Here is a 15,384-nt window from a genome sequence, read left to right as displayed (position 1 = left end):
GAAAAAAAGACAGAATATATATATATATATATATATATATATATATATATCTATATATATAAATGATAAGAACCCTTTAAATTCATAGACTGCATTATTGTTTTAATATTGTCTTTAGAAGTTTGTAGTGGTATTTAAAGGAGTTCTCTAGTGAAACACAACTTATTTCCTATCCAAAGGATAGGGGATAAGTTATAGATCGCCTTCCCTTGGGACCCCCCCGTGATCTCCTGAATGGGGCCCCAGCAGTCTGCTGGAAGGGGGCGGGCTGACCTCCGCATGCCCCTCCATATATCCCAGATTGCCGGGGCCCCGCTCAGGAGACCATGGGGGGTCCCAAGGGTCAGAACCCCGCAATCTATAACTTATCCCCTATCCTTTGGATAGGGGATAACTTATGTTTCACTACACTACTCCTTTAAATGTTGGTGTGTCTCCTGCTTACATATCCATGAAGTTGGTTGGATGCTTTACCATTTCCTGGGGGGTGTGGACTATGAAAGAAGACAAAAGGCTAGATATTTTGATTTTATTTATTACAAAGAAAAAATATATAAATATATTTACGGTATATTAAAGATACAAAAAGGCACAGAACTCCAGAAGTCCAAAATAAAATAAAGTGATTTATTCTACTCATATCACAGCAGCATTTCCTCTGCTCGAAAATTAGTCTAATGAAGAATAGAAACGTAGCTGCTGTGACATGAGTTAAATAAATTGCTTTATTTTTTTGGACTTCTGGAGTGTTTCAATATTTTTCCATCAATTGTTGGTGGACAGTGATCAGGTTCTAGATGCTGCCACCTTGCTCTGTTGTGCTGCATTACATTTATCTTTTAAAGTGTACCTGTCATATTACAGAATAAAAAAAAGTTATATATGTTACTCCCTAAGTCATGCAGATGTTTTACATGTCTTTTTTTTTATGTGTACAGCTTCTGTATTTGGTTCATAAATCCCTCTGTCTCTGTTCTGCTGCTTACTTATTCTGACATCCACTGCTCAGGGAGGGGTATGTCCAAGGCAAGCACTGAGCTCGCCCTCATTTACCAAGCATTCACTTCCTACCTGAGTGTGTTGTGCTGTGCTGAGTCTCTTGATCCAATTACTGCAGGCTGCTCTGTAACCTCCTCCTCTCTGTTTTCGAACAGGAGGCTGATAGACAGGACGGAAGTGAGCACAGAGGAGTGCTAGTCCCATCCTCACTTCCTGGACTTTGTCCCAGCCTGTGCTACAGCTGGGACAAAGATGATGCTGCAGCTGTACAGGATTGTGTTTGTTTTGGATTGTATGGGGACTCCTAGTGGTCTTTTTTTATAAGCCATGATTTCTATAAAAAAAAAAAAAAATTTTTTTTAATGTACAACATATAAATAAAGTTTCCAAATCTAACAGTGACCAATAAATATTTATATTATATATTTCTGTTACGTTTCTTTTAATCTATCACTATGTATTATGCTACCATTTATAGTCTGTACATTCAACACAAATAGGTTACCCTTTGATGTATGTAAGCTATTATTTACTTACAGTAGATCCAGATAAGACACAAAGCTCTTGGTTTCACTGAAGAAGAGATTCCTGAAATAGTTAATTGAAATGCCTTCCAAATCAGTTCAATATGGTACATAAAGCAATAGGAGGAATGTTCTGCAAGTGGAACACATCCCTCCCTTTTTGACCAATAGGAACAGAGAAACAGGCCCAACACCCATTTTTTGGGACTATTTTTACGGACAGTTGGTGCCTATTCTGTGATTCCTCCTGACAGCTGTGTGATAGATTTCGAGAGGCAAAAGAATTCCTTATCCCTGGACAATTTTCACTTGACAGGTACCACATACAGGTAGCTTGATATTACAGAAAATAATAATGAATAGAAAATGTTTGTATTATCTTAAATATATATATCTTAAGATTTAATATCACCAGAAAAAAATAGAAATGCAGCAAGTAAATTGAATGTTGCATGTTGCATATATTGTTGTTTAAATAGTTGCTGTGTAATATTTCTTTTACTCCTAATATCGCGGTCTTTTTATTCTTTTAATGTTAATATATATTTTTTATTATTATTTTATGACACATTGAATGTTTTATATCTTTTTATACTTTCAAATATTAAAAGACATTACCGTAACTACAGAATGTATTGCAAAATGAAATTACCTGCATTATTTTACCAAACCAAAATTCGACATAATATTAAATGAAAATATTCAAACAAATTGGCATATGGGGTTTCTTAACACTCAAATGATTGAAATACACATGGATAATTTTTTGTTTTATATTCAGGTATTTAAAGCAGTAATTAGTATTAAACTCATATAAAATGTATTAACCTTATATAAAATGTATGCTCTGTGTTTTATTTGCAAAACTAATACATTATAAATTACACGTAATGTATGTAAAATAACTAAACTAGATGACAAATATTTTCCAGCTTGCTGTCTATTTACTACTGTATAGCACGTTGTAATTTTTTTTAAAACAGGTTGTGCACTATCCCATAAACTTTCATTGTGCACACAATTAGAATAAAAATGCAGACGTATTTTAAACCTTTTTTACGGATGTATTGTGAAATTCATATTTTGATATGTGAACATAGCCTAATGGTCGTTCTCATGCACTCTATATTAATCCCCTATTTTCTAGAAAATGCAGACAGATTCCTACATCATCCAGGTGAATGGTTCTCCTGTCCACCCTAAAGTCCTCGATGTTCATGTTAATATTCAGAAGTCTAATAATTTTGAAAATATCAAAAGTCGAAAGCCAAGATGGGCTGTGAGAGCATCAGAAATGTCAAAAAAGACGTTCAATCCTATAAGAGCCATTGTGGACTCTATGAAAGCCAAGCCTCATCCTAACAAGCAAATGATTGCCTTATCTATAGGTCAGTGACAATCCTACTGGGTGACAAACTTATTGCATGAGTCTAAAACAGGACAAAAAATACATTTTGTAATACCTCAGATGTCCATATTTCTATACTGTTCCCCTAATAAAGTCTTGGTGACAACAATCACGAAGTTATCATTACAGAATAGACATTTGTTCTATTAGAATTAACATACTAACTGCACGCAACCTTTATTCTAGGTGACCCCACAATATTTGGGAACCTGCCTACTGATGATGCAGTCATTCGAGCCATGAAAGATGCCATTGACTCTCAGAAGTATAATGGCTATGCTCCAAGTATAGGTATGCCTAAAGACCAAACATTGTTTATGATCATTTAAAAATTGTCCTATAAACATCTTAAGATACCTGTAGAGTCAACAGTATTATAGAATCCGAAAGATAAGTAGTTGCTGCTATATAAAAAAAAAACAGTCAACAGTATTATAGAATCCGAAAGATAAGTAGTTGCAGCTGTATAAAAAACAGTCAACAGTATTATAGAATCCGAAAGATAAGTAGTTGTTGCTATATAATAAACAGTCAACAGTATTATAGAATCCGAAAGATAAGTAGTTGCTGCTATATTAGAATCCAGGGAAGTAGATTTCTCACTATAATAGAACACAGAAGAATGGTAGAGGCAACACTATCACAGAATACAGAAGATCAGTACAATCATCATCATATCTATAGAATCTAGAAAACAGGTAAAACCGTGACTTTTGTAAAAATCCAGAAGGATAAAAGATTTATCAGTTTCATAGTTTCAAAAGTGAGAGTATCGTCAAATTGCTGTAAACAGTACCTGTAAATCTACAAGGTAACCAAACCTGTAATTCTCGTCTCTTGTATTTACAGGATATCAATCTAGCCGAGAAGTAATTGCCAAGTTCTACACTTGCCCTGAAGCCCCTTTGGAAGCCAAAGTAGGTGTTTGCTAGAAGAGCAATTATGTTAGCTTTACATACATAGTTGTTCTAGGTCTCTTTAACTTGGTTATGCTATATTTACAAGAATATCATTTGTTGTTTAGGATGTCATCCTCACAAGTGGCTGTAGCCAAGCTATTGAGTTGGCGCTTGCCGTTTTGGCCAATCCAGGACAGAACATCTTGGTCCCACGTCCCGGATTCTCTCTCTACAAGACACTGGCTTTGTCTCTGGGGGTGGAAGTCAAACTCTACAATTTGATAGTAAGTTACACATTTATATTAGATAAATATTCATTTTAGAACAACAATATGTTGGTTATACAAGTATGAGAATTTCAAAAAAACAGGTATGAGGATACAGAAAAAGTGTTTGGAAACATACTGGTCTGAACATTTTGATAAATCAGATGCATATTAGTCCTTAAGTCCTTCTCTTGTCTCAGGATGTAAAAAATGAAAGATGTTTTTTATAAGAGGGATTGTCAGGAACAGAAAAGTTTATATATATATATATATATATATATATATATATATATATATATATATGGAATTTAATAGAATTTTATAAATGTTAAGCATGAAAACTGTGCCTATTTCAGTTGCTGGGAACTCTGGCAAGGACCTTTCACATTCATTCAGACACAGGCAGAGTCAGTCCCCTTTCCCATCTCAGTGTTGCTTTTATACTTAAATATTTTAGTTCTATTCATTTCCATAAAAAAAAAATAACTGAAGAACTTTTATTGTCCCTAAAAGAGCCTTTTAGTGGTTGACCTTATCCATTGTATAGCTACCAAATTTGGGCATCTTTGAAAGCATTACTTAAAGCATCTGGGCAGACGCCCCCAAGTAATAATACTGGTGTCTTCTTATGTGGTTGAGACCCTGGTGCGACTGATACCTCTGCTCCTATTATAACTACACCTCTGGGAATTTTCAAACACAACATTATAAAAAAAAATGGGGAAGATGAGGAATCATTTGTCTTTGGCAAAAAATCCCTCAATAATTTTGGATATGTTTCAAATCCAAATGAATATCATAAGGAGAGTAGAACTAAACAATATGTTGCATTTCCAGCCAGAAAAGTCCTGGGAGATTGATTTAAAACACATGGAATCTCTAGTGGATGACAAGACTGCCTGCATCATCATTAACAATCCATCCAATCCCTGCGGATCCGTGTTCAGCAAGAAACATTTGCAAAAAATCCTTGCCGGTACGTAGAATGCGATTGCGATTTTAAAATGTCTATTTAGTCTACAATGTGTCAAAAGCACTGTTAAATAAACATTTTTATACCTTGAGAAGGTCCGTATTCGACATATACAGTGAACTAGGAATACATTCTTGACTGTTACAGTATTAACTCATTAACTTGACATCTTTTTTCACAGTGGCCTCTAGGCAGTGTGTACCCATCTTGGCTGATGAAATATATGGTGATATGGTAAGTTCATCCCTTTGTAAAGCTCATTTTTCTTTATACTGTTTTTCTTAATGGTATATTAGTTACTCTAAGTTAAAGCTCTACGTTGTGGAATTCCACACTACCTACACTGAATTTCTGGTGAACTTATATGGTGGGCTTGTGCTTGCACACAACAACCAGTCAAAACAAACCAATCTGCCGTGTTAACCCTAGAGGAGGGAGGGAAAAGCATCTTGAGCCTCAACAAATGATTTGATTTCACATTTGGGTTAGTGACTCCTTCAGGGCCCCTCACCTAATGTGAAACCCACCCCTTTCTGTCACTTAGACACACCAGATGTCGCAATGACTTTGCAGTTTGCATAGTCCTTTGATGTGATTCTTTTTTTATTTTAGTTGCGATGTCCAATATCTGGTCTCCTAAATGGTTACAGATGTTTATTCCACATAAAAACAGAAAATGACTCACACAGTATTGAACAAATTAACTTATTTCTATTTATACAAATACCGTAAATTAGACCAAGACAATCCATATGATTTCCTACTGCATTTATATAATTTTAACAAATAGTCCTAATCCCCAATCCTCTCGCATTAGAAATATCATTTTATGGTAAATACCAATTGGCTCTACACAAGAGGGGTAAATAGTATATTTATATTATGAAGTGTGCAACAGCGCATAGGTGTGTGTGGGATAGAGGGGTAGAAGGGGTCTTGGGTGGGAGTACTCAAGAAATGATATTTCTCGCATTAGAAATATCATTTTATGGTAAATACCAATTGGCTCTACACAAGAGGGGTAAATAGTATATTTATATTATGAAGTGTGCAACAGCGCATAGGTGTGTGTGGGACTGAGGGGTAGAAGGGGTCTTGGGTGGGAGTACTCATCTAGGATGCAAAACTCTTTTTTTCTTAGGTTCTCATTGGTATGCATAGAAATTACAGGGCCCATATATGAATGCAATGCAGGCAGAAAATTGAGGCGTTGAACATAGCAACCAGGGTATAACAGTTGTCATAGGCAACACTACCATATTTTGCTGCTCTGCTCTGGTTTCATACAAGAGAGAAATTACCTCTTTTTCTGAAATAACCTAAAAATAAAAGTTCAATAAAATATAAGAAAATACCATACCATAGATGACAAAGTAACCTGCTTAATAACCTGCTGAGTAAAAACAAATAAACAAGACTGCATTACAGTATCATTCTGGACCCATCCACACTGCTGAATTTGCACCAGCGAAATTCTGCACCTGAAATTCAAGATTTAGGACCTGCCAAAAGAATGAACATGTTCATTCTTTTGTCGGATTTTCGCTTCACTGCATTGCAGTCTATGGAGATGGCACACTTTTGCGCAGTCTTACCGCCGATGATTTTGAGGGCACTCTCTGCAGGCAGAATCTCCCTCTGAAATATCTCTGGGTGGAGATTCAGCAGTGTGAATGGGCCCTAACAGTTTTATTAAATTAATAATTATATTTTAATGTCCTTTCTTTCAGGTTTTTGAGTATGGGGCATTTCAGGCATTAGCCCCACTGAGTACTAATGTACCAATCCTGTCATGTGGTGGTCTTGCTAAACGCTGGTTGGTGCCAGGATGGAGAATGGGGTGGATCCTTTTCCATGATCGAAAAGACATTTTTGGAAAGGAGGTAAAAAAGTTAAGCCTTTAGAATATTCATATCCTTACTACTAAAATACCCATTTTCACTGAATAAACCCTCAAATCAGATAATATGTTCAATGACAAATGACACTCATTTTGAATCACTGCACTGCTAAAGTTAAGAGTATCAGAAATCCTGAACACTGTAAAATACCACATTGTAATCCAAAATGAAGGGTAGTCAGTGTATAGGCATAAACCAAATAAGAGATAACTGGTTTAAATGTTAATATTCAATTAGTTTATATCAAACATTGATCACATTGCATTTCAGATCCGAGAAGGACTTGTGAGACTGAGTCAAAGGATCCTTGGACCATGTACCATCGTTCAGGGAGCTCTGGATCACATCATGAAAAGGACCCCTCAGCATTTTTATGAAAACACCATAAATTTTATTAAGGTACATTTGTGGTGGAGGACCTTTAATAGCGTTGGACTCTAATTGGTGGTAGTCTTTTATTGGTGATGTTCCTTTATAAGTAGGGTGCCTGCAAATAAAATAGTAGTTTGGGTGCATTCACAATTTGTTTTTGGCCCACTTGACCCGCACCACATCCCATTAATTTAAATAAGTCGTCTGGAGTCAGATTGTGACACAAGCCGGCTCATTTAAATGAATGGGATGCGGCCCCGGTCCGGCTAGGATATGTCAGCGGCCAATTTTTAAAATGTTCCCACCGGTTGCAGAAGCTTTATGCCTAAAACGTAGTGTGAATGTAGCCGTTCATCTGTTTCTGGAGGTAATGCTTTAGTTTAAGGGCAGTTATTGATGTTTCTTGCCATTTGTGGCCAGCAGATAAAACTAAAGGAGTTCTCTAAGCTAAAACTTTTAACCCCCGCTGTGCCCGGGCTGTAAAACCATACATAATAAACTTTCACCTGCCTACGATCCCCCAGTTGTTCCGATATCGCTGTCCCGTTCTCCGGTCCCGGTCTCTTCCACTTCCTGCAGGTCGGTGACTTCACTCTGCACTCAGCCTATTAGCGGCCGCAGCAATGTCCTGTCGCGGCCGCTGATAGGCTGAGCGCAGAGTGAAGTCACCGACCCGCAGGAAGAGGAAGCTGACAGGGACCGGAGCACGGGCGGCGATATCGGAACAACGGGGGATCGTAGGCAGGTAAGTGAAAGTTTATTATGTATAGTTTTACAGCCTGGGCACAGCGGGGGATAAAAGATTTCAGTTGGGGAACTCCTTTAATACTTGACAATAATGTTTTTGAGACTAAGAAGTTCTTTATATTGTAAATATTTCCTGTGATGTCATTTGGCTTATCCTGGGTTGCTGTAATATGAGCAAGACACCCCAAAAACTTCTGTCACGCCCCCTCCCATAGACTTGCATTGAAGGGCATGTCATGGCATGACATCACACTGGGGCGGAGTTGCGATGTCACGATACTCTGTCCCCGTGGTTGGGAGGCATAAGACTTGGAGCCTCCAGCGCTTCCTGCAGTGCTCATAGGTGGGTACTGCATGCTAGATTGTGGGGGTCCCCAGCGGCGGGACCCCCGCGATCCCCCTTTGGATAGGGGATAAGATGTCTTAGGGCCGGAGTACCTCTTTAAGCACTTAAAAAAGGCCATTTAAGAAATCCTTATGTGAAATCAAAATAGCAAAACTGATAAATTAGCAAATCTCCAAATTGTGTCTGTGTCTGTTAGAATATACTTTCATACATTTTATCCGAATCACTGTATGGAAATGATACTGATAGCATCCTCCCCTCCCTTGCCTACAGTGCCCCCTAAGCTAACGCAATCATACATAGTATTGTTCCACAGTTTTGAGATTACACCAAAAGGAGAACTGAGTGATAAACAGCAAATAATTAACTAAAGTACAAGACTATGACCAGCCGCTTGGCAAACAAGTGTTGATAATGTGTCTGCAAACATCCAACGTCATTGAAAGAGATGTAGTGGCATCTAATCAAGTTAGTCACTTCAATGCAGTCTTCATAAGTTTCAAGCCTACTATAAGACAAAATGGAATGGACAACAGAAAACACTAGAACAAAGCCAATTGGAGTCATGTTGGTTACTCTTTGGACCACCGCCACTTCTAAATATCACTTTCAAACACAATATGGATTGATTTAAAAGGTCTTTCAGAATAGTGTTGATCTAGGTTTATTTAAGGTACAATATAAGAATAGAAGCTTGCACTCACCGCTCCTGTAGATTTTTTCATACGGTCAGTCCGTACCGGCAAGGAGACTTCATTGATGCGGGGTGCTCAGAGGCAAACAGCCGTTTTCGCACAGTAGGTGTGTGCTTCTTCCGGCCTATGAGGCTGGAAGAAGCACACACCTACTGTGCGAAAACGGTTGTTTGCCTCTGAGCACCCCGCATCAATGAAGTCTCCTTGCCGGTACGGACTGACCGTATGAAAAAATCTACAGGAGCGGTGAGTGCAAGCTTCTATTCTTATATTGTACCTTGCATATTGCTTTAGCTCTTTTAGCTTAGCACCCCGCAGTAGCACTTTTTTTTTCGTTATACCGGCTGCTGTCCTGTTCGTCGGGATTAGCGTTTTTCCCTGGCTGGATACATGGAGCAGTCTGATTGTGCCCTCTGATTCAGTCTCTGTTGTTGGCTAGGTTTATTTAACTTTGTCTATATGGTAACTAATTCCAAGTGGACAGAACATTAGGGAAATGTTGAGTTGTTGCGTCAAGGTAGGGGTCATAGCCTTGGAACTGGTCTTATCTGATATAATATCACTTTACTTTTCTACTTTGGCTTTATACTTTACTTACTTTGGCAACTATTTTCTGGAACATCAGTTGATATTCATTCTATCTTGTGTACTTTTTGCAGTCTAATGCTGACCTATGCTACAATACGCTATCCTCTGTCCCTGGACTTTGCCCTGTGCGACCAGCAGGAGCCATGTATTTAATGGTAAGCAATAAACTGGCTTAGCAACCATGGGTTGTAAAATTCCAGTCATCATTGACGTAGAACAGGCCTACACAAGGAACAACAACTGTACCATTGCACATAGTAAGCAGACATATTCAGGATTAGAAGACATCTACATACCAAATAAAGCATATTTCTGAAAAACATAAATGTGAAAGACATGGTGCAATGGTTCTATAGTGTAGGACTATACCACCTTCAGTAACTATGCCTGTAAATAAATTGTATACTAGTCTAGTTATTGTATTGAAATAATGATATATATATATATATATATATATATATATATATATATATATATATATATATATATATTTTGATCTACTGTAACCTGTAAAGTTAGGAACCACTAAAATAACCAAAGATATGTTATTGTAATACAATGTGTAAGAGGCTAGTGTGCAGCCCATTGAAATGCATTTTAAATGGGTATACCAGGAAAAAACTGGCTCCAGAATCAACTGGCTCCAGAAAGTTAAACAGATTTGTAAATGACTTCTATTAAAAAAAATCTTAATTCTTCCAGTAGTTAGCAGCTGCTGAAGTTGAGTTGTTCTTTTCTTATTGACAACAGTGCTCTCTGCTGACTTCTCTGCTTGTGTCAGGAACTGTCCGAAGCATTAGAGGTTTGCTATGGGGATTTCCTCCTACTCTGGACAGTTCCTGAGACAAGCAGAGGTGTCAGCAGAGAGCACTGTTGTCAGAAAGAAAAGAACAACTCAACTTCAGCAGCTGATAACTACTGGAAGGATTAAGATTTTTTTTTATAGAAGTAATTTACAAATCTGTTTAACTTTCTGGAGCCAGTTGACATACAAAAAAAAGTTTTTTTTTTTCCTGGAATACCCCTTTAACCCATGACTCTGTAATATTAATGAATGAGCAGTATAACCCAAGTAAGCTTTTAATGATAGCAAATCATATGAAGTAACCCAAAGCAATGGTGGGTTCTTCCTCTTACACAAGCAGGCACCTTCACACATTATGTTAAAGAGGGGCTTAAAGGGGTAGTCCAGTGGTGAAAAACGTATCCCCTATCCCAAGGATAGGGGATAAGTTTAAGATCGTGGGGGGTCCGACCGCTGGGGCCCCCTGCGATCTCTCTGTACGGGGGCCAGGCTCTCCGGCCAGAGAGCGGGTGTCGACCTCCGCACGAATCGGCGGCTGACACGCCCCCTCAATACATCTCTATGGCAGAGCCGGAGATTGCCGAAGGCAGCGCTTCGGCTCTGCCAGAGAGTTGTATTGAGGGGGCGTGTCGGCCACTGCTGCGTGCGGAGGTCGACACGCCCCCTTCCCGCGGGCTGTCGGGGCCCCAGCGGTCGGACCCACCGCGATCTCAAACTTATCCCCTATCCTTAGGATAGGGGATAAATTGTTCACCACTGAGCCACCACTGGACTACTCCTTTAAGAGCTTTTACTGCCTCCTTCTTCAGGTGCCCTGGGGCTGGGCCGGGACAGGACATATGCCCCTTGGGCCAGTGCCCGCATACCCTGTACACTTTAGGGCTGTGGCCACTGGCAGACACTTTCAGGCCACTCTAACAGAAGAGTGTCCTGCCCTGCTGCCCACCAAAGAGGACAGAGAAACTGTGTACTGTCCTTACACTGCAGCTTCAGTGCTCCACCATCACATACAGCAGAGAAGGATAATGTCTGCATCCCGTAGAGATACTAAATAGGTAAAATGCCTACACTGTATATACTATATACCTATGCACCATCCATGTGTCCAGCTTTAAATCATATTACCCTGTCAGAACAAATATGGAGGGAGCAGGTAAACTGCAGTGTGAGTCTGTGTAATATAGAGACTGAATATAATAGAGCAGTGGTCTTCAACCTGCGGACCTCCAGATGTAGCAAAACTACAACTCCCAGCATGCTCGGACAGCCAACCTGCGGACCTCCAGAGATGTAGCAAAACTACAACTCCCAGCATGCCCGGACAGCCGTTGGCTGTCCGGGCATGCTGGGAGTTGTAGTTTTGCAACATCTGGAGGTCCGCAAGTTGGAGACCACTGTAATAGAGAATTAGACTGCACCCTCCATATCTGTTCTGACTGCAGACACATTGCATACACACTATGAAAATATTAATGCAATTGCCTGAGCCGTTGTGAGCCTACCTTGGCATAACTCACCAGTGCACATTCTAAAAGATATGTTATGCTTATTTTATACCTATTACATTAAAGGGGTACTCTGGTGAAAAACTTTTTTTTTTTATTAAATCAACTGGTGCCAGAAAGTTAAACAGATTTGTAAATTACTTCTATTAAAAAATCTTAATTCTTCCTGTACTTATTAGCTGCTGAATACTACAGTGGAAATTCTTTTCCGTTTGAAACACAGAGCTCTCTGCTGACATCATGAGCACAGTGCTCTCTGCTGACATCATGAGCACAGTGCTCTCTGCTGACATCTCTGTCCAGAGTAAAAGGAAATCCCCATAGCAAACATATGCTGTTCTGGACAGTTCCTAAAATGGACAGAGATGTCAGCAGAGAACACTGTGCTCATGATGTCAGCAGAGAGCTCTGTGTTTCAAAAAGAAAAGAATTTCCACTGTAGTATTCAGCAGCTAATAAGTACAGGAAGGATTAAGATTTTTTTAATAGAAGTCATTTACAAATCTGTTTAACTTTCTGGCACCAGTTGGTTTTTCACCGGAGTACTCCTTTAAGTCCTGTGAAACTAGGCTGACATTACAATTCCCAAGTGATTTCAATGGTTCGAAAGAAATAACTCAGGAATAGTACCGTGGTCATAGTTTCATACTTACCATAGTAGACGATGTTCTCTTGTTTCGATCGATAGGTCGGTATTGACATGGAACACTTCCCAGAATTTGAGAGCGATGTGGATTTCACAGAAAGAATGATCTCTGAACAGTCAGTCTTCTGCCTCCCTGCTACAGTAAGTTTCTCACCTTCTAGAGGTCATGCTGCACAATTGTGTATGTAGGTTGTATGTGGCGCATAAGTCATGTATGATCTTAAGTATCCAATACAGTAAGTCTGCAACAATTTCAGTATAGTCTGAAGTTTCCGCTTCTGTTCTAAGTTTAGACCATTATTATTTTTTTCTTCGCTTACTTTAGACCAAAATAATGAACCAAGTATTTGGTGAATTTTTGATGGACCATTTAAAAATTTAGGCCACACCCCTATCCAGCTATGCCATGTTGCTTTTCTAAAAAGCCATGCCATTTGCCAAGTTTCTGGTTTTTGTGTGTGTGTTTTACACTACCTTAAGGCGGGGTCCTACTTGTAGGGGGAAATCTACTTACAAGGGTCCTTCATACAGAGGGGCAAACTATCTTCAGGGGCGTCCTACATCCAGAGGGACACTTATCCTCAAGTGAGCCCTACCTACAGGGGGTCCTACCTACAGGCAGCAGACTACCTATAGGGGGTCCTAACTATAGATGGCAAACTACTTTTCCAGCAAATAAAACGTATTCCCTACCCACAGGATTCAGGATAAGTGTCTGATATTGCTGAGACCCCCTGCGATCTCCAGAACAGGGCCCGTCTCTTATCTCAGAGCACTCTGGCCCACAGCTTCCAAGCTTAACTGGTCTCAGAAGTGACAGCCGAAGGGGGACATCGCTATGGCGGGTGATATGAGCGGGCTGTCAATTCTAAAATCATTTTGTCTAGGAAGGTAGGAGCCGGAGCGCTCTGAGGAAAGAGACGTGCCCCATTCTGGAGATTACAGGGTCCCAGCATTCAGACCCCAGTGATGGAAGATTTATCCGTCATCCTGTGGTGAATCTTAGGGTACGTTCACACGGCCGGATTTTTTTGCGGGTTTTCCGCTACGTATTTGAAAGGGGGCGGGCTCTTCTTGGCTGTCCGCAGCAGATTTTCCGTGGCGGAATTTACGCTGCGGAAAATCCGCCGCAAGCCCCATTGAAGTCAGTAGGGACTGCTGCGGATTTTCCACAGCATAAATTCCACCACGGAAAATCTGCTGCGGACAGCCGAGAAGAGCCCGCCCCACTTTCAAATATGCAGCGGAAAACCCGCAAAAAAAATCCGCCCGTGTGAACGTACCCTTATTCACCAGAAAACCATTTAAAGGATTAAGTTAGGGCCCAGCAGCCTTAGTAAATCTGCCCATTGTTATTCACAGTATGGTTTTCAGGTGGCAAGCAATTTATTTAGCTCAGCATCACCTGGTAACTGAGCGGGTATAACAAAAATCTGTAGTAAATCAGTATATTGAGATCTTCAAAACCTCTAGATCATGGCAGATGGTTGTCATTTCTAAATGTTTCTCTTTCATCCCTATCATCACAGTGCTTTGAATATCCTAACTACTTCCGGGTGGTCCTCACAGTTCCTGAGGACATGATGGTTGAGGCCTGCCTGCGTATCCGTGAATTCTGCACAGAGCATTATCAAGGTGGAGATGCCATGCAGGACCTGGAATGTGACAAATGAGCAGCGAGCCGAAATCTTCACTGTGTGAAATTCCTCAATAACTCCACCATGGCCTCCTAAGCCCAAAACGGGCAACATACTTCCAGCTATACTCCATGTCCAACTATATATCCTGTTTTCTGTATGTTTTGTTGTCTCTGACAATACACAATCTTTCCTGTTCCTGACATAGCAGTATAGTATTTACTAATATGGGCCCAAAGATGTGGAAAGGGCCTGTATAGAAATGTACTCGTATTACTACAGGCAAACGTTTTATTTTTGTATGTCCTGTTATTTATTATTATTATCATATGATTGCATTTTAGTCAAATTGCACCAGAGTTGTCACCCACCTTTTCTTCATTCCTGAATGGTAAACCTGCCCTATTATGCAATGAGAGATCCTTTTGCATCCATAACTAGGTAAACTCAGTCGGAAAGATTTGTGACAACCGCTGTGTACATTATAATGTGAGTAATATTGGTTACTTTTTTACTGTCTATAATATTCCAAACTGGGGAGATAGGAGTAGAGCAACAGAAAACCATTGGTTTCTAACTTAATCATTAAAGACCTGAAATGTAAAAAAAAAGAGAATACTATATTTGCATATAATATTATATGATATTTGATATATTGATATAATATTATATACACATTAGGACTGTAGTATGTTTTATATCACATACTCTAAATGCATGCGGTCTGCCTATATTATATATCTATTGTAAATAAAATAAGTTATTGTGTTTTTTTTTGTATGAATAAAGATTGTAAAATAACACATCTGTATTCATTATTATGTAGAGTTCCTGGTGCCACTTAAATGATTGCGCCATATAGTGTACTCAGTACATTTCTATGTATAAGGTGAAGGGCAGTGATTCCCAGCCGTGGTATACTGTGGTGTCTTTAGAATCCTTCTGGTGGGCAAGATGGTGAACTGAAGTGCTAGGAAGCCTTTAGCTTAGCACCACTTAACCTGTGTGTCCTAAGCCACAAGTATCCTTGGGCTCTTTAAGCTTTGACCGGTAACTACCCGTAACATCCTTCC

The 15,384-nt window shown here is 39.5% G+C and overlaps 1 protein-coding gene across 2 annotated transcripts; it reads left to right on the top strand.

Moving 5' to 3' along the window:
- Nucleotides 1-1,719: 1,719 nt before the first annotated feature.
- On the top strand, nucleotides 1,720-14,927 carry TAT (tyrosine aminotransferase). 2 transcript variants are annotated; one of them, XM_056528388.1, is made up of 12 exons: nucleotides 1,720-1,852; nucleotides 2,671-2,911; nucleotides 3,118-3,222; nucleotides 3,781-3,848; nucleotides 3,956-4,114; nucleotides 4,934-5,072; nucleotides 5,251-5,303; nucleotides 6,800-6,952; nucleotides 7,241-7,369; nucleotides 9,790-9,873; nucleotides 12,717-12,815; nucleotides 14,204-14,927. In XM_056528388.1, exons 2-12 carry the CDS (start codon nucleotides 2,674-2,676, stop codon nucleotides 14,345-14,347), a joined length of 1,371 nt encoding a protein of 456 aa, XP_056384363.1. In that variant the 5' UTR covers nucleotides 1,720-1,852; nucleotides 2,671-2,673; the 3' UTR covers nucleotides 14,348-14,927. The 2 variants fall into 2 exon arrangements, with proteins under 2 accessions (XP_056384363.1, XP_056384364.1); XM_056528389.1 differs by having other exon boundaries at nucleotides 1,775-1,839.
- Nucleotides 14,928-15,384: the final 457 nt, after the last annotated feature.

This window comes from Hyla sarda, chromosome 6 (genome assembly GCF_029499605.1).
Source record: "Hyla sarda isolate aHylSar1 chromosome 6, aHylSar1.hap1, whole genome shotgun sequence".
In the NCBI taxonomy this organism is placed as follows: Eukaryota; Metazoa; Chordata; class Amphibia; order Anura; family Hylidae; genus Hyla; species Hyla sarda.
Note: the sequence above shows the minus strand (reverse complement) of the source record. Positions and strands in the feature narration are given on the sequence as shown.

What these genes read in the sequence shown, in the direction of transcription:
- TAT (XM_056528388.1), top strand. Translation starts at nt 2,674, where the DNA reads ATGCAGACAGATTCCTACATCATCCAGGTGAATGGTTCTCCTGTCCAC. An exon ending in TGGCTATGCTCCAAGTATAG is followed by an intron (nt 3,223 to 3,780) that starts GTATGCCTAAAG and finishes TTGTATTTACAG; the next exon opens with GATATCAATCTAGCCGAGAA. An exon ending in AAGCCCCTTTGGAAGCCAAA is followed by an intron (nt 3,849 to 3,955) that starts GTAGGTGTTTGC and finishes TTTGTTGTTTAG; the next exon opens with GATGTCATCCTCACAAGTGG.